Source organism: Bombina bombina, chromosome 5, assembly GCF_027579735.1.
Source record: "Bombina bombina isolate aBomBom1 chromosome 5, aBomBom1.pri, whole genome shotgun sequence".
Classification (NCBI taxonomy): domain Eukaryota; kingdom Metazoa; phylum Chordata; class Amphibia; order Anura; family Bombinatoridae; genus Bombina; species Bombina bombina.
This window is the reverse complement of record NC_069503.1, coordinates 903,726,965-903,748,273: the sequence shown is the minus strand read 5'-3', so window position 1 is coordinate 903,748,273 and position 21,309 is coordinate 903,726,965. Positions and strand designations below refer to the sequence as shown.

Below are 21,309 nucleotides of genomic sequence, written 5' to 3'. Positions count from 1 at the left end.
CCATCTCAGCTGTGGAGTTAAAGATAGCTAGAAAGTGAGGGGCGAGGGTTTGGGTGAAGATTTTGTAATATTTAGATCCCAGTCCATCGGGGCCAGGGCTTTTCCCTGTGGGCAGTTCTTTAATGGTGTTTAAAATTTCTGTAAGGGTAAATGGTTCTTCCAGGGAGGATTTTTCCTCCTCTGAAAGGGATGGAGTTTCTACTCTAGCTAGGTATTGCTGTGTGGCAGGAGCACCAAGAGCGCCATCTGGGGATTCGGTGGAGCCTGGAGTGTTAGGGTGTAGGTTATATAGAATACTATAGTATTCCCGGAAGACTTTGGCAATGTTTTTGGCGTCATGTTGTGTTCTACCTAGCGTATCACCAATCTCATGGATATAGGAACTAAGTTTATGGCGAGCAATGGCGCGTGCTAATGACTTCCCTGCTTTGTTGTTCTGGTCATAAAACACTTGTTTCAGAAAGAGAGCTTTTCTTTGCTGCTCTTCTTGTAAGTGATTTAAAAGATTTGTTTTAGCTTTTTCTAGTTCAGCCAAGAGGGATGTGTTTAGGGGGTCTCGTTTATGTGAGGTTTCAAGCTGTGAAAGTTGGTTAAGAAGTGTATTAAGTCTTTCCCTTTTCGACCTCATTTGTTTGGCCTTTAATTTAATGAGTTCCCCTCTAAGGACACACTTGTGCGCCTCCCATATGGTTGTAAGGGGCATGTTGTCAGTTAGGTTAAGCTGGAAGTATTCTTGGAGTAATTTATTAATTTCATTTTGTGTAGCTGTGTTATCTAATAATGTGTCATCCAGTCTCCACACAAAGGAGGAGGCTGGCATGTCAGGCCATTGTATTGTGCATGATACGGGAGCATGGTCTGACCATGTGATTGGGTGGCTAGTGCTATCTGATATGAGCGTTAGGCCTAGGGTATCAGTAAAAACATAGTCAATTCTTGAATATTTGTTGTGGGGGTGGGAGAAAAAAGTGTAGTCTTTTGAGTTAGGGTGGGTTATAAGCCAAATGTCATGGACCTTTAGATCCCTCAAGAGGGACCCGATTGTTTTAAGGGTTTTACAGGTGGTGCTGGAGGAGCCGTCAGAGGTATCCAGAGTTGGGTTTAGGGCTACGTTAAAGTCTCCCCCCATAAGGAGGATGCCTGTCTGTGTTTCTATGATCTTTTGTTTTAGTTTTTTAAAGAAGGGAGCTTGAAGTGTGTTTGGGGAATAGAGGTTCACTATGGTCACAGGACTGTTGTATAACAGGCCCATAACAATGACATAACGGACCTCTGGGTCTTTTACTGTCTGTGTGTGCTGAAACGAGGTCTTAGAGTGAAGTAAAATACCTACACCATTTTGTTTGTTTGAATTTGATGCAAAAAATGCCTGTGTGTAGTGTTTCTGAAACCACTTGGGTTCATGGCCCCTCTTAAAGTGGGTCTCCTGGAGGAGGATGATGTTGCCTTTTAGTTTTTGGAGGTCCCTTAAGACTATGGATCGTTTCTCTGGGTTATTTAACCCTTTCACGTTTACAGTGATTAATTCAATCCCTCGCGAGATGTTCCTTTTTGCGTGCGTCTGCATTTTTTTGTTATGTCGGGGGGGGGGGAGGGGAAGTCACAGGGATTGGAAGTAGTAGGGTAGGATAGGGGGTGGCAAGGGAGTAACAAATGGTAAAGCTATAACCTTTATATATACAACAATAGGATTAAAAGGTCAATGTCAAAACAAGAATGTGGAATAGCACTCGTGGTAGATATTTACCAGTAACCAATGCAATAATTCAACAAAGAAAAAATAACACTAGGGGTAATATCCCTAGACTAAAACCTATGACTAGCGTGTTTGTTTGTGAAGTTTGTTAACTATGTGTGCTGATGTGTGATGTATAAGCGGTGGCAGCATTTGCTCTTATACGTGCTTAGAATTTTTTATTTTTTTTTGTATTGCCCAGGGAGGCAAATGTGTTGCTGAGGGTTTGTGTGTGGTGTATTGTCGTGTGCGTGTACGAATGTGTGTTTATAGTGACAGTACCTGACCTATTGTAGAGTGTGTGATATCTTCTGGAGTGTTAGGATGGCATGTTACGGTATCAATATCCCAACTCCCATTCTCGTCCTAAGTAGAGTCAGAACAGCCTATCCTCGGTTGTCATGTTTGGTAGATTTGGTTATCGGTATCCCATGAAAACGTGTAGTGCGAATATCACTAGGTATGGATTACTCTTTTTGTATGTTATTGTGTGTCGTTGTGATATTTCTCCCCATTTTTTTGCTCTGAGGGTACATTTCAGCTATAACAGTTACACGCTAATAACAATTGAACAATAAATGAACAAACAGTAAACAAAAGATAAACATTCTGCATTCTAAGTTACCCATCTGGAGTGGAGGCAGGTCATGCACATAAAAGTCTGTAGCACAACTTGGTGAGGATTTCTGCTCCGGTTAAGGAGCGGAGTCTTGCTCTAAGCAGTTCTATGTTGGGAGAGGACTCATGGTGGGCCCTCCCTTGCGGCTGTAGGCTCTGTGGGGACAGTCTCTTGTAGGTGTGCAATTGATGGAGGGAGTTGAATGTTCAGGCCTAGGTTATCGTTGAATGTAGCCAGATCCGGTATAGCACGGAAAATGAAAGTAGTATTGTCTTTAGTGGCGATGATACAGGTGGGGAACCCCCAGCGGTATGGAATTTTATTCTCTCTGAGGACTGTTGTGATGAACTTTAGGTCCCTGCGTTTTAGCAGGGTAGTAGGACAGAGATCCGAATAAATCTGTATGTCTGTGCCAGCATGAGTGAGCGGAGTGTTGGCCCTGGATCCTCTCATGATTTCCTCTTTATCCCTGAACGAGAGTAGCTTCACAATCGCGTCTCTTGGGGGGGCTTTATTGGGAGGTCTAGGGCGAAGTGCATGGTGGGCCCTTTCGATTGGAATTTCAGGAGCTGTTAGTTTTTTTTTTATGGTGCGAAAGAGACTCTGTAGATATCCCATGATGGCAGTTGGGGAGACTGATTCAGGGATCCCGCGAATCCTGACGTTATTGCGCCGGCTCCTATTTTCTAAGTCTTCCATGAGGTCCATGAGGTTCTGTATCATGTCTGCATGTAACTGAGTATTTTCTCCTTGGAGTTGGAGTTTTGTGTTGTGTTTTCGGTTGGTTTCTTCCAGTTTCGGCACTCTGTGTTCCACCCCTTTGATGTCTTGCTTAAGTTCTACAAATAAATCTTTTACCTCTTACATAGCAGTCTTTATGTCATGTTTTGAGGATAAGTGTTTGAGATCTTCTTTTGTAACATAGTTAGACAGTTCTATGCTTGTGGGTAGGTTCTGTGTTTCTGCGGTCTGTTGATCTTTTACATGAGTGTCTCTGGAGGAGGGAATAGGGGTGTCTACTGGTTTTAGGTAGTTGTTCATGGTTGACAGTTTGCAATCTTTAATAAGTTTGGGGGTTTTCTTGTTTGGCATCACAGATTTTATTAGTATACAGCACTGGTATGTAGGCCAGTACTAGCTCTCTGCCTTTGTTTCACTAGTGTTCAGCTATAGGAGGTCTGAGGATTTTCAGAAATAATTTCGCTGATCCCTACTGCTTTTTCAATGTTATGACCGGGTTTTGCAGTTAGAGTAGTGCAGCTTATCTATATCTCCAAGCTGGATATTAGATTATGCTAATAAAGGTTTATCGTCTTTTGCTCTAAGGCCTCTGTAAATGCTCCTTACTGCAGGCCTTTTATAACTAGGACTCTCAGGCCACATGGGCGCCGGGTAGGTATCTCCCGTGATGGCGCTAATTATATATGCGTGGTGGGTGAAGCTTCCACCGCGAGAATTTCTCCCGGTGTGAATACCCCTTCTGCTCCGGAGTGATTGTGGTAAGTGTGTGGGGACTTGTTTGCCCCAAATCCGTCTCCCTCTGTGATGCGTGTGATGTAGGTGGGGTATGCCGTTACTTACAGGAATTCCTCTGTGGGCGCTGATCAGATCGGTTCAGAGCCGGTGTTGGTTGTCACCGTCTGTGTCGCAAGTTCCTGCTGTCTGTTCCGTTGCTTGGAAGCTCCGGTGACTGCGTGGGCTGTCAGTATGCAGTCGGTGACTAGGCAGGCCCCGGGATCCTCAGAGGGGGAAAGTGTTAGGTGCTAGCAAGATCGCCTCCCTGGGCATTAATTTTTTAAATTAGGTTGTGCAGGGTTATTCTTCTAGCTGCCATCGCTTGTTAGGTGATAGAATTGGCCAGCTAATAGCACATTATAGGCGGTTATTAGACTTAGGGCTTCAGAGCTCTACACTTAAGCAGCCATATTCCAGTGCGGCCAGGCTCCGCCCCCCTACTTTTTTTTTCCAATTATTATTTTTTTATTATTATATAGTGTAGTATCTGCAATTTGGAGACCTAAGGACCTCGAGTTTCCTAAAATGTTGCTAATTACCTAATCCTAAATGAATATTATTGTTAGCTCTTATATCTTTAAATATCTATATTTTGGACGATTAATACAGATGTTTGGGATGAAGTACAGTACATGCTTGTGCATTTCTGGGATTTGGTTTTGTAGTCATTTTTATTGAATAGCTGTACTCTCATGAAAATAACATATAGGGCCCCATGTACTATTGTAAGGGCGAACTAGGTTACTGGCTTGGAAACCTGTCTGCCTGTCTTTGTGGTAAATGGGCAGTGGACACTGTTGCCCGCATGTGCACATTTGCTTGTGCAGCGCTGCCCCCTATTCGCTGCTTCCGAACTTGCGGCAAGCAGGCACACACAAGCAATGCAAGCTAAGGACTCCAAAGCAGCATCCACTGATTAGTACATTGAGTCCATTATTTCTACCCGATATGTTAAAAGGACGTTCTCGTCAAAACTGAAGTTCACATAAGACCATTTCATTTTTTAAATGAATCATTTTTGCAATTTGACTTTTTACTGATAGCATTTATTATGCACATATGCATGGAGAATGTGTACATATGCTCTTTGTACCTGCATTTAAACACTGTGCAGACTGTGGCTTGTATTGTGTCAGCAATTGGTGTAAGGAAAACTTCACTTTAATGTACGTTTTAAACTGTAATTGCAATGTAAACTTTAGCTTAAAGTAATGGTAAAGTCTTTAACTCAGCTTTATAATATGCTAAAGCAGATGTTTATTAAAGGGACAGTCTTGTCAAAATTAAACTTTCATAATTCAAATAGGGAATGCAATTTTAAACAACTTTCCAATTTACTTTTATCATCAAATTTGCTTTGTTTTCTTGGTATTCTTTGTTGAAAGCTAAACCTATGTAGGCTCATATGCTAATTTCCAAGCTCCTGAAGGCCGCCTCTTATCTTAGTTCAATTTGACAGTTTTTCACGGCTAGATAGATCTAGTTCATGTGCCATATAGATAACATTGTGCTCACTCCTGTAAAGTTGTTAATGAATCAGCACTGATTGGCTAAAATGCAAGTCTGTCAAAAGCACTTATATAAGGGGGCAGTCTGCAGGGGTTAGATACAAGGTAATCACAGAGGTACAAGTAATTAATATAACTGTGTTGGTTATGCAAAACTGGGGAATGGGTAATAAAGGGATTATCTATCTTTTTTTTAAACAATAACAATTCTGGAGTAGACTGCCCCTTTAAATCACATGTTGCGTTAAAAGAAAAGGTTAAAATCATAAACTTACATGTTTAAATTGCCCCCTGGCTGTCTTTTTGTCATTTGCCATTTTACTATTCTTAGACAAGTGTGTGTTCCAGCCTATAGGAGAGACATTACATTCTGTATGTATTTCTGTAACCGCTTTTTCCTGCCCTGTTGCTTGCTGGAAGCATTGTTAAACATACAATATAAAATAGCAGGTTCCCATTTTACTGCTATTGGGCCACTCTGGCAAATGCTCAGTTGTAGTGGCATCTGGTCCTTCCAGCAAGCAGAAAAAGGTCTGATATGTTAGAGAATTGTATTATATATAATAACTATAAGTTTAACGCCCTATATGTTTTTTTTTTTTATTTTATCTAGAAAAATATGTGGTTCACTTAAAATATGCTCAAAATCTCTTATCTTTGAGCCAGAAGAAATCTCAGAACCCATAATTAAGGTGAGCACTGCCATTTATCTACCAAAACTTCTACAAACCAATGCTTATATTTGTACAGATGAATATAAATAAACATATAACATTTACATAAAACATGTTGAGAAACTGTTATGCTGATGGAGTTTAATGACTTGTATAACAAATCAGAAATGTCTAAATACGTTTCTCATTACAGACTGCTGTGAGGTGATAAATATAATTGTCTGTACTCAGCAACCCCTTTATTACTTTTTATGCCAGTTATGAATTGCACCGGACCTCCTCCTTGTAGCCCATTTTATATCAGTTATGCTCTACATGAGACTTCAGGCCTGACTCATACACCATGCCCCACCGTTTGTGCCAGGTATAAGTCACATCAGACTCTAACTACCCTCATATCCATTTGCAGCCTTTTATTTACCATCTTTAAGTAGATTTATATGCCAAACCGGCCTCATATTCCTTGTAGCCCTTTTGTACCCACTAGGAGCCACACAAAAGCTCAAGCCAGCATCTTTTCTCCTTCAGCTCCTCTAGAAGCCCTGTACCTAAACAGACCTCAGATAAGTCACAACTGTCCTTTCAGTCATATACCCACATAAAACTCCAGATTGTGGTCAGATACCCATGTCCTTGCAGGGTTTCTCAGCCGCACACCCTCAGCACAACAAGTCTCTGGTCTTGCAACCTGGCCCGAGCCACATACCCACTTCAGCACTCGCTGTAGCGTCTGTAGTATCCACATACTCACATTAGATGTCCGATTATATCCCTGACCATGCAGGTGCTCTGTCAGACACATATTCACATTAGACCTCACATCCTGACCATGCAGGTGCTCTGTCAGACACATACTCACATTAGACCTCACATCCTGACCATGCAGGTGCTCTGTCAGACACATACTCACATTAGACCTCACATCCTGACCATGCAGGTGCTCTGTCAGACACATACTCACATTAGACCTCACACCCTGACCATGCAGGTGCTCTGTCAGACACATACTCACATTAGACCTCACATCCTGACCATGCAGGTGCTCTGTCAGACACATACTCACATTAGACCTCACACCCTGACCATGCAGGTGCTCTGTCAGACACATACTCACATTAGACCTCACACCCTGACCATGCAGGTGCTCTGTCAGACACATACTCACATTAGACCTCACATCCTGACCATGCAGGTGCTCTGTCAGACACATACTCACATTAGACCTCACATCCTGACCATGCAGGTGCTCTGTCAGACACATACTCACATTAGACCTCACATCCTGACCATGCAGGTGCTCTGTCAGACACATACTCACATTAGACCTCACATCCTGACCATGCAGGTGCTCTGTCAGACACATACTCACATTAGACCTCACATCCTGACCATGCAGGTGCTCTGTCAGACACATACTCACATTAGACCTCACATCCTGACCATGCAGGTGCTCTGTCAGACACATACTCACATTAGACCTCACACCCTGACCATGCAGGTGCTCTGTCAGACACATATTCACATTAGACCTCACATCCTGACCATGCAGGTGCTCTGTCAGACACATACTCACATTAGACCTCACACCCTGACCATGCAGGTGCTCTGTCAGACACACATTCACATTAGACCTCACATCAGGCCCCTGACCATGCAGCACCTCTGTAAACCACATTGCCAGATCAGATTTTAAATCATCATACTGGTCATACTGGCCCTTACCTTTTTAAAGGGACAATATAGTCAATATGTAATATTCATTATTCAGAAAGAGAACACATCATTTTGAACAACTTTTTAATTTACTTTAGTTATCAAATTAGCTTTGTTCTCCTGTTATCCTTTGTTATAATATAAACCTAGGTAGGCTGATAGTAGCTTAGGAGTTTGCACGTGTCTGTGGCAGCAGTATTTGCAACATTGTATTAAGGCTGTGACACACTGCAAGCAGAGCGACGCGCAGCGTGTACATGCAGCTTTGTGCGCTCAGTGTGTCCTGCCTTTTCATCTCTGAGCACTCTGCTGCGTCAGGTTGCGTAGCTGAGCGCTGAGAGATGAAATATCTGAACTTCAGAAGCGATGCGACGCGAAGCAGCTGCTTCGCCTCGCGTCGCTGCGCTTGCAGTGTGTCACAGCCTTAATGCTGCAATAAACAATGTTGCAAACCCTGCTGCCAAATGGCTTAAAGGAATACTGAACTTAAATTTTTTCTTTCATGATTCAGATAGAGCATGCAATTTTAATCAACATTCTAATTTACTCCTATTATTAAATTTTCTTCGTTCTCTTGCTATCTTTATTTGAAAATCATGAATGTAAATCTTAGCAGCCAGCCCATTTTAGGTTCAGCACCATGGATAGCGCTTGCTTATTGGAGGCTGACATTTACCCACCTATAAGCAAGCATAACCCAGGTTCTCAACCAAAAATGGACTGGCTCCTATGCATCACATTCCTGCTTTTTAAATAAAGATAGCAAGAGAACGAAGACAAAATTATAATAGGAGTAAATTAGAAAAATTGCATGCTCTATTTGAATCATTAAAGAAAAAAAATGTGTTTACTGTCCCTTTAAGACAGGTGCACGCTCCTGAGCTCACCTAAGATTACTTTTTAACAAAGAATACCAAGAGAACTAAGGAAATTGATGATAGAATTAAAAATAGGAAAGTTGTTTAAAATGTCATGCTCTATCCAATCAGTTTAACTATCCCTTTAATATCTACTAGACCATTTATTGGCTTTGCTGCCTTTTCCATGTACACTGTGTGTTGTGTTTTGATCTCTAACACAAAGCCTTACTACAATAGGAATGTGAAAGAAGGACAGATGTTGGTCTAGTTGTTGCATTGCCTCTAAGTCAGGCAATAATGTGAAGCTTCAAATGATCAAGACCCCCCGATTTAAAAGTGAATTACAAAGCCCACCAAATGTAAAAAAATAAAATAAATGTCAGAACATGGGGTTTTAATGGGGAGGGAACATTTAGTGAAAACAATCTTAACTGTATACACACCCCAACAAAGGGCCAGATAACAAGTGGAGCGGTATTTAACACTTCCGCTCGCGCGCTAACTCTGCTAGAAGTAAGCTTTTTGCCCACATCAGGTAGCGCTTGTATTACAAGTAAAAAAAATTTGCTTGTGCACTAACCTGATGCATGCAAAATGCCAAAAGTTAGAATATGTAGTAAATTCTTGTAGAAAATCCGACCTCCTGTGTCACCCACCTGGGTTCTAGCATGGAACAAGTATATCACAATGGAAGAAAGCACTCTCAGGACTTCTCAATAGTGGGTTCCTATTTTTAGGTGTTTAGCTTTATTTTTATTACTATACACCTAAGGTCACATGACTAGGAAGGTAAACTTCCATAACGATACCTTAAAATTTGTGGGTTATACTTTAAATTTTACTCCTACATACAGAGAGTTGATTTGTCATGTAGGTTACAATTTGAATTTATGTTTTAGTTTACATAGGATATTGTGTGAGGCTGATATATTTAGAAACTGTTTTATTTCTGAATGGCTATGATGATACATATTGATTGTTGACAACAGTGACATGACATTTAACACAGGTTGAATTTACACATAATATATTGTGCCTATGAGATTGGCTAATGAAGATGTCACTCAAAATAGTTGACGTCACTTCCGGTATTACGCTGAAGAGGACAATCCATTGGCACACATTGGGGCTTAACATCTTGCTCTATTTCATACTGGGGTATTTTTAATTTAGCCTTGATTATCGTTTATGGCAGACATTTAACTTAGACACTGTAAACATATGAATATACACGCAATATTATTTTCGCCAAACCGGATATAGTGTGACTTCCGGTACCTTGGAACGCATATGCGTTCCACACTCGTTCACAGTATTTACCCACTACGCATTAGGTGTGTATTGATTCACTGCAAGTTGATCAAGTTGATTATGAACTTAATATATAACAAGCTTGGGACACAGTTGTTAATTCTTTCACACACAAGTTGAATGATTATTGTATGTTGGTGCACTTTGTATATACGATGTACCCGGAAGTGAGTTAACTTCCGGTTTGCTGACACGCATGGCGTGCGTTCCACCTTAACACATGGGAACTAAGCTATGGGACACAGGTGTTTGTTGTAAGTATTTGCATAATTGTGTGATACACTATATTTAGAATTGTTTTGTCACTGTTTTTTATTCTGATGAAGGGGTCTGTGTGAACCCCGAAAAGTAAATAAACCTTTAGCCTTTTTGGTTGACCCACTATTGAGAAGTCCTGAGAGTGCTTTCCTCCATTGTGATCTATCTATCATCTATCTATCTATCTATCATCTATATATATATATATATATATATCGCTCCGATGGTATTTTATATATTTACACACACATACATATGAGTATCTATTTACATCCGACGCAAGCAAACAGATGCAATAAACCTGATATCGCTCATGCGTAACTGGACACTTATGAGTTGCACATGCTGTAGGGTGTGCAGAGAGAAACATGCGTTGTGCTGCTGGACAGCACAAAAATAGGGACCCTGGACAGCACTATTCATGTTCCTCATTAAATAAATTGATGTTAAAATATATAACTAATTTGTGCTTTGGAAGGTCAAAAATGTTATAATATTAGAAAATATTACACTTTGCCCACCCAGCTACCTTTTATAATGCCATACGTGTAGCAAACTTTTCAGTGGAGAACACTGGGTATTGATTACAACCCACAAAAGCCTGTTTGGGCCCCTCTTTTAAATTTGAATACACTTGAAAACAATTAAGTAAGGTGATCACAGTACAACAGTATATACATATTCTCAACGTTTTTATTGTAGCCTTCTCACATGTAATGAAATATGAATATAATTATGGTATATTCTAAGTCTGCTAAAAAAAACAATATATCATTTGTGTGGGTCACTCACTGCAATTTGACTTACAATAGTGTTGAAATTGAAACCGCAAAAAAAGCTCAAAATTAGCTTGGCACAGAGGTGTGAAAAAGGCTTAGCAGTTAAAGGGCTGCTAGTGAATCTGCCTCTTCCATAGACATCTCTACCTGTTTCCTCCTATCTAACTTTCCATAGCTGTCTCCTAAACCTTTTATATCCCTAAATACGAGACTTGAATCTTAAAGGGACAGTCAACACTAAAATAGTTATTGTTTAAAACAATAGATTTACCCATTCCCCATCTTTGCACAACCAACATATTAATATACTTTATAACATTTAAACCTCTAAATTTCTGCCTGTTTCTAAGCCACTATAGACAACAGCTTATCACATGCTTTTTTAATTTGCTTTTCACAACAAGAGACTGCTAGTTCATGTGGGCCATATAGATAACATTGTGTTCACACCCGTGGAGGAATATAAGAGTCAGCACAACACTGCACTAATTGGCTAAAATGCAAGTCAATAGATAATAAAGTCATGTGATCAGGGGACTGTCAGAAGATGCTTAGCTACAAGGTTATCACAGAGGTTATGCAAAACTGGGGAATGGGTAATAAAGGGATCATCTATCTTTTTAAACAATAACAATTCTTTTGTAGACCGTCTCTTTAACGTGTTTTTTTTTTTTTATCAATATAGTATTTACTGTACCCCATGTATTTTTTATCTTTATATATTGAAATATTTAATATCACATTTTTTTCTGCTGCAGATTTCATTGCGTGACTGCATGAAAATACAGGAATTGAAACAGGGAGAAGACGAGTTGTTACTTACAAAGTATGACCATGGTCTGCTACTTATATGTTTGTCTATTGTGTGTATTCAGTTCTAGTCTCTGATATATTTTGTTTTTGGTTTATTCTTTTAGTGAAACTCATAAGAAATTTTTTGTGGAATTTAATCAGGTAAGAACACATCAAAGTAATGGAATGCAGGGTAATGACTTCTGTATAGTGATTTCAGTCATTCTATGTGTAGTAAAACAAAAAAAGGAAAAAACCCAATGGCACCACCTAGTGGGATAATAATAATAAGCCTATATTAAAAATTATATATGTATACTAGTAGAAAAATAGGCCTGGAGGTGCTGTGTTTTATAGTCAAATTTAGAACAGAAAGCTAACAGAGAAAGAGAGAGACAGAAAGCTAACAGAGAGAGAGAGAGAGAGAGATCATCTCTTCTGCAAAAGGAATACACATATATCACTCTCTTAAACCCACATGAAAAAAACAAAGGAAGTTATGTTGTATTTGTAGTGCTTGGTGTAACTTAATTCCACAACTAGAAATTAAAAATATAATCTTTATTAAATCATAGATTAAAATATGAGTAATTTAAAAACAATGTTCATCAGATAGACTAGTGAGGAGCTATATATGAAAGCTACATTAAAGGGACACTGAACCCAAATTTTTTCTTTCATCATTCAGATAGGGCATGCAGTTTTAAGCAACTTTCTAATTTACTCCTATTATCAAATTTTCTTCATTCTTTTGGTATCTTTATTTGAAATGCAAGAATGTAAGTTTAGATGCCGGCCCATTTTTGTGAACAACCTGGGTTGTTCTTGTTGATTGGTGGATAAATTCATCCACCAATAAAGTGCAGTCCAGAGTCCTGAAACAAAAAAAAAGCTTAGATGCCTTCTTTTTAAATAAAGATAGCAAGAGAACAAAGAAAATGTAATAGGAGTAAATTACAAAGTTGCCTAAAATTGCATGCTCTACCTGAATCACAAAAGAAAAAAAATTGGGTTCGGTGTCCCTTTAACCCCTTAATGACAACTGACGTACCAGGTACGTCCTGCAAAAACTTTCAGTTAGTGACAATGGACGTACCTGGTATGTCAGTTGTCTAAGAGAGTGCTGGAAGCGATCGCAATCGCTTCCAGCAGCTCTCAGGGTATTGCAGTGATGCCTCGATATTGAGGCATCCTGCAATACCTTTTAAAAAGCATCCGATGCAGAGAGAGCCACTCTGTGGCCCTCTCTGGACCGGTAGCGATGGTGCCGTTGGTGGGTGGGAGCTTACAAGGGAGGCGGGTGATCGGCCCATCGCTCCCCGGCATCCGGTTCCTTCAAGTGCTTTGTGCACGCCGGATGCTGGGAGCGTGCAAAGGGGGGGCCTGCGGGCGCGCGTGTGTGTGCGCGCGCGCAGCAACCACTACCACCAATGATCATCAAAGAGAGAGGGGGGCAGAAAACGTTTAAAAAAAAAAAAAAATAGGATCTGCTAGGGTAGGGGGGTGGGGTTAGGTGGGGGGGGAAGCTACACTACAGAAAACCGCTGTTTAAGGAAAAAAAAACAAAAAAAACCCAACCTTTCTTTTTTGGGGAAAACTGGGTACTGGCAGACAGCTGCCAGTACCCAAGATGGTGGCAAATAGGTAGGTTGGGAGGGTTAGAGAGCTGTTTGGTGGGGGATCAGGGAGGTTGGGGGCTAAGGCAGGGGTCCATCACAGATGAATAATTAAAAAAAAAACCAAAAAAAAAAACACCTTTTATTTTAGTACTGTCAGACTTTCTGCCAGTACTTAAGATGGCGGGAACAATTGTGGGGTGGGGGAGGGAAGAGAGCTGTTTGGGAGGGATCAGGGGGTGGGATGTGTCAGGTGGGAGGCTGATCTCTACACTAAAGCTAAAATTAACCCTGCAAGCTCTCTACAAGCTACCTAATTAACCCCTTAACTGCTGGGCATAATACAAGTGTGGTGCGCAGCAGCATTTAGTGGCCTCCTAATTGCCAAAAAGCAACGCCAAAGCCATATATGTCTGCTATTTCTGAACAAAGGAGATCCCAGAGAAGCATTTACAACCATTTGTGACATAATTGCACAAGCTGTTTGTAAATAATTTCAGTGAGAAACCTAAAATTGTGAAAAATTTTACTTTTTTTTTTTTTATTTGCTCGCATTTGGCGGTGAAATGGTGGCATGAAATGTACCAAAATGGGCCTAGGTCAATACTTTGGGTTGTCTACTACACTACACTAAAGCTAAAATTAACCCTTCAAGGTCTCTACAAGCTCCCTAATTAACCCCTTCACTGCTGGGCATAATACACGTGTGGTGCACAGCGGCATTTAGTGGCCTTCTAATTACCAAAAAGCAATGCCAAAGCCATACATGTCTGCTATTTCTGAACAAAGAGGATCACAGAGAAGCATTTAAAACCATTTGTGCCATAATTGCACAAACTGTTTGTAAATAATTTCAGTGAGAAACCTAAAGTTTGTGACAAAATTTGTGAAAAAGTGAACAATTTTTTTTTATTTGCTCGCATTTGGCAGTGAAATGGTGGCATGAAATATACCAAAATGGGCATAAATCAATACTTTGGGTTGTCTTCTAAAAAAATATATATACATGTCAAGGGATATTCAGAGATTCCGGACAGATATCAGTGTTCCAATGTAACTAGCGCTAATTTTGAAAAAAAGTGGTTTGGAAATAGCAAAGTGCTATTTGTATTTATTGCCCTATAACTTGCAAAAAAAGCAAAGATCATGTAAACATTGGGTATTTCTAAACTCGGAAAAAATTTAGAAACTATTTAGCATGGGTGTTTTTTGGTGGTCGTAGATGTGTAACAGATTTTTGGGGTCAAAGTTAAAAAAAGTGCATTTTTTTCAATTTTTTCCTCATATTTTATAATTTTTTTATAGTAAATTATAAGATATAATGAAAATAATGGTATCTTTAGAAAGTCCATTTAATGGCGAGAAAAACGGTATATAATATGTGTGGGTACAGTAAATGAGTAAGAGGAAAATTACAGCTAAACACAAACACTGCAGAAATGTAAAAATAGCCATTGTCATTAAGGGTAAGAAAATTGAAAAATGGTCCGGTCATTAAGGGGTTAATAGGAATCTCCAAACCTAAAAAGTAGGATTTATGAATCCTTAGTATTATTGCATATCCCAGTCAATCTTTAACTTCTTTACTGAATTTCTCAGTGGCACAGTTGCTAGTAGGTTATTCCATGTATCTGAAAAATGCACAAAAGAAAAAAGAGCTTGAAAATCATGTTTGTAAATAGGAAGTTAAATGGAAGGGCATGTACATTTGTATGTAATATAAAGATACAATCATACTTTGTCAGGAATAGATATTCGCTGATAATGGTTATAACTCTTTTTTAATATGCCAACAATAATTATTTTGAGATACCCAAGGAATCTTCTCTGAAAAAGTTAAAGGGCTTTCTAAATTATTTTTCTTGTGTGTATAATTGCTGCAAATGTGTATTTGAATAGTCGTTAAACATTCCATTATGACATACATTAAAAAATATGACTGCTGTATGGGATGAAATTTACTGTGGGATTCGATTTTTACTAATGTTGAAGAAGACAACTTAGTCGCATACGTACTGCATCTTTTAGTGGTTTCCTATACGTAATTTAATACAAAATGTTTCAGAGGCCAAAAATGAAGAATAACTTCTAAAACATATATTATCTTCTTATTTAATTAAGTAAAAATGCCTAAGATTACTTTTCCAAATAGCGATCAGGAAAGGATCACAACAAATATTTTTATTTCATAAAATGATGGCTCACAGTCCTCCATAACATATGTAATGAATTTCCCGCCACTATCATGAAGTTAAGAACCCATGCAAGAGCTTTAAAAGACTCCCATCTCTCTCTATTTAAGATACTTGCTTATGGATTAGAAATTGAGAGCTCAGACTTATGTGAGACCCAAAGTCCCCGGGGAGTATCATTTACAAAGAAGACAGAAAATACTCACAGCAGCTGAATGATACAGGAATACTCTATTATGTGCACAGCATTTTCCTTATGGGACTTCAGCCATAACTACCTTCCGACGTCGCAGGGACCCGTCCCTAGCCTCCCCCTGATGGACTCCAGTATTTCCTACTGCAATTTTTTGCAGTACTCGATGCTTACTTCCTCGTCAACTATCCATGCTCAGTCAGTGGTCAAAGAATTATCTTCATTTGGAGCAACAAATAGCTCTGGTTAATCGGTCAGACAATCTCTGTCTTGGTGGACATAAAGTCCTTCTTTGATCCTTGGGGCATCTTTTATCCATCCATCATGGGCTATTGTCAAGATGGATTCCAGTCTGTTAGGCTGGGGGGCAGTCTGGAATTCTCAAAGGGCACAAGGAGTTTGGTCTCTTTTTAGAGGCAAGGTTTCCAATAAACGTTGTGGATCTTTAAGTGATTCTTTAGGCATGGCCTCTGTGAAAGGAGGAGAATTGTATCTGTTTCCAGTCAGACAATATCACAGCGGTAGTCTAACAATCATCAAGGAGGTACCTGCAGTCCACTGGCAATGCAGGAAGTCTCTCAGATTCTATCCTGGACAGAGAGGAATCCGTGCTTCCTCTCAGCAATTCACATTCCAGGTGTAAACAATTGGGAAGCAGACTATCTAAGCCATCAATCAGTCCATCCAGGAGAATGGTCTCTCCACCAGAAAGTATTCAATCAACTGGTGATAAAATGAGGCCTACCAGACATAGATCTGATGGCTTTACACTTAAATCACAAACCTTCACTACTGTTCCAGTACTGTGCAAGATCAAGAGATCCTATGGCTCACATTCAGACTCCTTTTGTACGTCCATGGGAATTCCATCTAGCATACCTGTTTCCTCCATTTGTTCTTCTGTCGAAAAGTAATTTCTCAAATCAATCAAAAGTCAGCATCAGTAATATTAATTGCTCTAGCCTGGCTTCACAGGACATGATATGCAGACCTAGTACAGATGTCAACAACGCCTCCATGGCGTCTTCCTCTGAGACAAGACATGTTATCACAATGTCCTCTTTTTCCATTAGGATCTCAGATCTCTAAACTTGACGGCGTGGAGGTTGAACTCTTAGTTTTGAGAAATAGAGGATTTTCACACTCTGTAATCAATACTCTGATACAGGCTACGAAACCTGTAACTCAAAGGATTTACCACAAAATTTGAAAAGTGTATTTTGTGTGGTGCTCCTCTAAGGGATTTACTTGGTGTTCCTTTCAGATCCCGATAATTCTTCAGTTCAGTAGTCCCTGAAGGACTACTTCTTTTTCATAGGAAGTTGGCTAAATGTCCTGATGTGCTGACCTTTGTTCAGGTGTTGGTTAGAATTAGACCAGAAGAGTTTCTGAGTTGCCTGCATTATCCTGAGGTCCTTATTTTTTTTATATTTCACAAGGATAAGGCTGTACTGCATAATATTATTATTAAATATTATTACTTTTCCCCAAAGGTGTTTTAGACTGGTAACATCAATCAAGAAATTGTTGTTCCTTCTCTTTGTCCAGACCCTGCTAACTCTAAGGAAAGATTGTTACATAATCATAGTTAGAGCTTTAAAGTAATATCTCCAAGCAACTAAAGAGTTTAGAAAAACTTCTAGTTTGTTTGTAGATTACTCTAGAAATCATAAAGGACAGAAAGCTACTATGGTATCCTTGGTATCTCGGCTTAAGCAAGTGATTCACAAGGCTCACTCTAGCAAAGCAGTGGCAACATCATGGGCCTTTAAAAATAATGCATCTTTGTAGCAGATTTGCAAAGCTGCCACATGGTCCACCTTACATACTTTTTCCAAATGTTATAATTTTTTATGTTTTTGCTTCTTCGCAAGCAACTTTTGGCAGGAAAGTCCTTCAGGCCGCGGTGTTGGCAAAATAGGTACTACCAGAGAGAGTATTTTCCCACCCTGTCCATAACATAGACCATCCGCTTGGGTATAAATCCCATATGTTATGGAGGACTGTGGACAATCATTAATTTATGAAGAAAAACAAAATTTATACTTACCTGATGATAAAAAAAAATGTTTTTATTTCAGAATGATGATGGTCCACAGGCCCCGCCCTTGGGGGGTGACAGTTCTAATGACACCTCTATAGACCCTTCTTTGCTTTTCCTACCTTTCTTACCTATTCTCTACTCGGCTATACTTAAAACTAGAGATAGGTGGGAAGGTTTTAAAGCTCTTGTATGGGTTCTTGACCTCCGCCTAGTGGCGGGAAATATATCCCATATGTTATGGAGGACTGAGCACCACTATTATTTCCGAAAGAAAATAATTGATCAGGCAGTCATAATTTTTATTTTTTTACTGCTCGTCAGAATCCGCCTCATTTTATGTTTAATAAATAAACCAGGATGACACACCCAATTATAATCTGTGTTGCTTAAGATATACATATGTGTTCAAAGAAGTAGAGTTGTTGTATGTGATAGGAAAATAGAGTAGGTATAAATGCAATGTACCGCCAAGCCTTATATCGCACAGGTACGCCCTGCAATAATGTATAATGGATCCCTCACATTAACAAATTAAATTAAGTAGAACCAACTCAGTGGTTTTCCTCTCTTTTTCAGGTGTACCTCATTAAAGAGCAAAACATTGTGGCTCCATACAAAATACAACGTGTAAGTGAACATTTAATTATCTGCAAAATTACGTTTTATTTAAAAAAAAAACTAAGCCAACTATTTAAGTCTCAGATTAAAATGTTTTAAACCGTTAAGGGGACCTGAAAGTCAAATTAAACTTGTGTAGTTCATATAGAACATGCAATTTTTTCTTTCAGTAATCTTTGTTGAAAAACATACCTATAAAGGTTTAGAAGCAGTAATGCACTAGTGAGAGCTAGCAGGTGATTGGCGGTTTCACACGTATGCCTCTTGTCATTGGCTCTGCATATGTGTTAAGCTGGGTCACAGTAGTGCATTTCTGCTCTGTTGATGTAACTATGTGTTTAATTCCTTTGTTCTATTTAGAATCTAGGTTAGTGTCCATAATAAATACTGTATGTACTGATTTGATTCTTGAAGGAAAAAATAAATCAGGTTTTCAGAAGATAGAGCTGTATTCGGCTTGTGCTGCAGGTTAGATTTGCTAGATTTTAAATTAATGATAGATTTTTGTTTTTTTAGGGCAATAATATGTATATATTTCAGTTGGGAGATTCCAGGAAGATTGATGATGTTTTACAGACATTGCTTCAGGTAACTCTTTCTTTTCTTTATGTGTTAGAGCCAGGTATAACCACTTTCTACAGAAAAAAGTACATAAAGGACAAAACCTTTAAAACCTAAAAAGTGTGCAAATATTTTAATTAAAGTGAATGTAAATTTTGATGCTAAAGTGTCCGTTTTTTTAAAACTTGATTAAAAACAGGGGCACTTTAATTCATCAAAATTTACATTTCACTCCTGTTGTGAAAAAAAACTTCACTTAATCTTCACAGCTCCAGCTTCCTCCGTTCGTTGCAAGCCATTTCTGATGTCAGAAATGATGGATAGGTCATCCTCCAATCACGGCTTCCCCCCGGGGGAATCAGTGTCTGATTCAAAGCAGTGATTGGAGGAAGCCGGTTTCCTCATTTTAGACCCAGGAAGAGGCTTTTCGATGGGTGGAGGGAGCTGGAGCTGCTGTGAAGATTAAAAGGTAATTTATTTTTTTTCACAACAGGAGTGAAATGTAAATTTTGATGAATTAAAGTGCCCCTGTTTTTGATAAAAATTTTAAAAACCGGGCACTTTAGCATCAAAATTTACATTCACTTTAAGGAAATCCATTTGTTTACTTAAATCTTTCCTTTTAAAAAGGTCTAATGGACAAAAACAGCTCTTGTAGTGAATGGGTATCTAACAGCTAGTGTTTACTTTTGCTGTTTCTCTTCATGAAAACTGCCTTTTACATTATAAATAGTACTTTTTCTTAGTAGTACTTTATACATTGTATGACAAATAGTACTTTATACATTGTATGACAAATAGTACTTTATACACTGTATAGCCACTAGGACAGTAATACAAATGACATTCTCACAACAGATTTTATTAATTCTGGTTAAATAAACGTGAAGGATTAATAATAATAATAATAATAATAATAATAATAAAGCTATAGTGTGCTGGACAGCCCACATGAAGTATACTTAAAGGGACATGAAACCTCCAATTTTTCTTTAATTATTCGGATAGTGCATACAATTTTAATAATCTTCTATTATCTAATTAGTTATTTTCTCTTGGTATCCTTAGTTGAAAACCTACCTAGGTAGGCTCAGGAGCTGGAAGCTGCTGATTGATGGCTGCACATATATGCCTCTTGTCATTGGCTTAAGAATGTGTTAAGCTAGCTCCCATTAGTGCATTGCTGCTCCTTCACCAAATATGAGAGAATAAAGAAAATGTGATTGCAGAAGTAAATTGGAACATTTTTGAAACTGTAAGCTCTATCTGAATCATGAAGGGAACATTTTGCCCTTTGTATCCCTTTTTAAAGGTACATAAAACAAAATTGAAATAGCAATGGAAATACTCTTCAGTTTTAAATGGACATGTATTAACAGAAATACTTCTAATTTATAATACATATGCCTGTGCACATGCATTATCTGTGCCTGCGTAAAGAGCTGGTGGGGCCTTGTGTTTATTGGCAATGATGCAAATTGAGTAGCTTCTGACACCACATTTGCTCTCTGATAACTGTGTTTGATAAGTTCTACTCTGAGCAAAAATTCTTGTATTCAGAATTGGCAACATTTCTTGTGTATTTCACTTTTAAGTGTTATTCCCCTAAATATCTAATCTGTTGCTGGCACTTGAATACTGGATTAGGGAATCGTAGCACTAACATGTTGAATCGCTTATCCCCACATTTATCATGCATGTTTTTATTTTTTTGTTTTTTTTTTAGGCAATAAAAAAAGCATTGCAAGAAATTGATATATTTGTTGTTACAGTTAGCATGATATACCATTGGCACCTAAAATCTCAATTTCAAATGGAAAATGCATGTAGTGTCATGTGTAAAGTGTAGCAACATAGGTCTTCTTTTCAATGCCAGCAATTTCTTCCTTTTGTAGCTTCAAAGAGCTTCCCGCCTTGAAAAACTCGGAGATCAGACTGCTATGGTAAGAATGGAGTTGTCTAGATTTGATCAGTTTTGATCTTTAATTCTAAGCATTAAATTAATTTTTTAAATTTTTGTTTTTATTAGATAACCGCTATCCTCCAGTCACGCTTGGCAAGAACCTCATTCGATAAAAACAGGTTAGAGAATGTTGCTAAAGCAGCTTGAGATTTGATTACGATCTGATACTCATTCCTTTTACCTTGCAAATGCGACTTTAGTCTATGGCTGCAAGATCATTAATTAAAGCGGACACTGAAAACCACTGAGAGATTTTATATAGTTATATGATTACATAGACCGTGTTCTCCACACAAAAAAATTGCCAGCCGGGTGGCATTATGAAGTAGACGTGTGGGGGGCAGTGTAATTATTTCTA

At 38.8% G+C, this 21,309-nt stretch overlaps 1 protein-coding gene across 1 annotated transcript in view; it reads left to right on the top strand.

Annotated features, from left to right (window-relative positions):
- The window catches only part of NSMAF (neutral sphingomyelinase activation associated factor), a 258,392-nt gene that overhangs the window by 11,322 nt on the left and 225,761 nt on the right, over nucleotides 1–21,309 (top strand). The window contains exons 3-9 of the mRNA XM_053715888.1: nucleotides 5,991–6,069; nucleotides 11,731–11,798; nucleotides 11,890–11,926; nucleotides 18,386–18,436; nucleotides 18,944–19,015; nucleotides 20,884–20,931; nucleotides 21,018–21,070. Coding sequence (XP_053571863.1) covers nucleotides 5,991–6,069; nucleotides 11,731–11,798; nucleotides 11,890–11,926; nucleotides 18,386–18,436; nucleotides 18,944–19,015; nucleotides 20,884–20,931; nucleotides 21,018–21,070 — 408 coding nt within the window. The remainder of the gene's footprint in view (nucleotides 1–5,990; nucleotides 6,070–11,730; nucleotides 11,799–11,889; nucleotides 11,927–18,385; nucleotides 18,437–18,943; nucleotides 19,016–20,883; nucleotides 20,932–21,017; nucleotides 21,071–21,309) is intronic.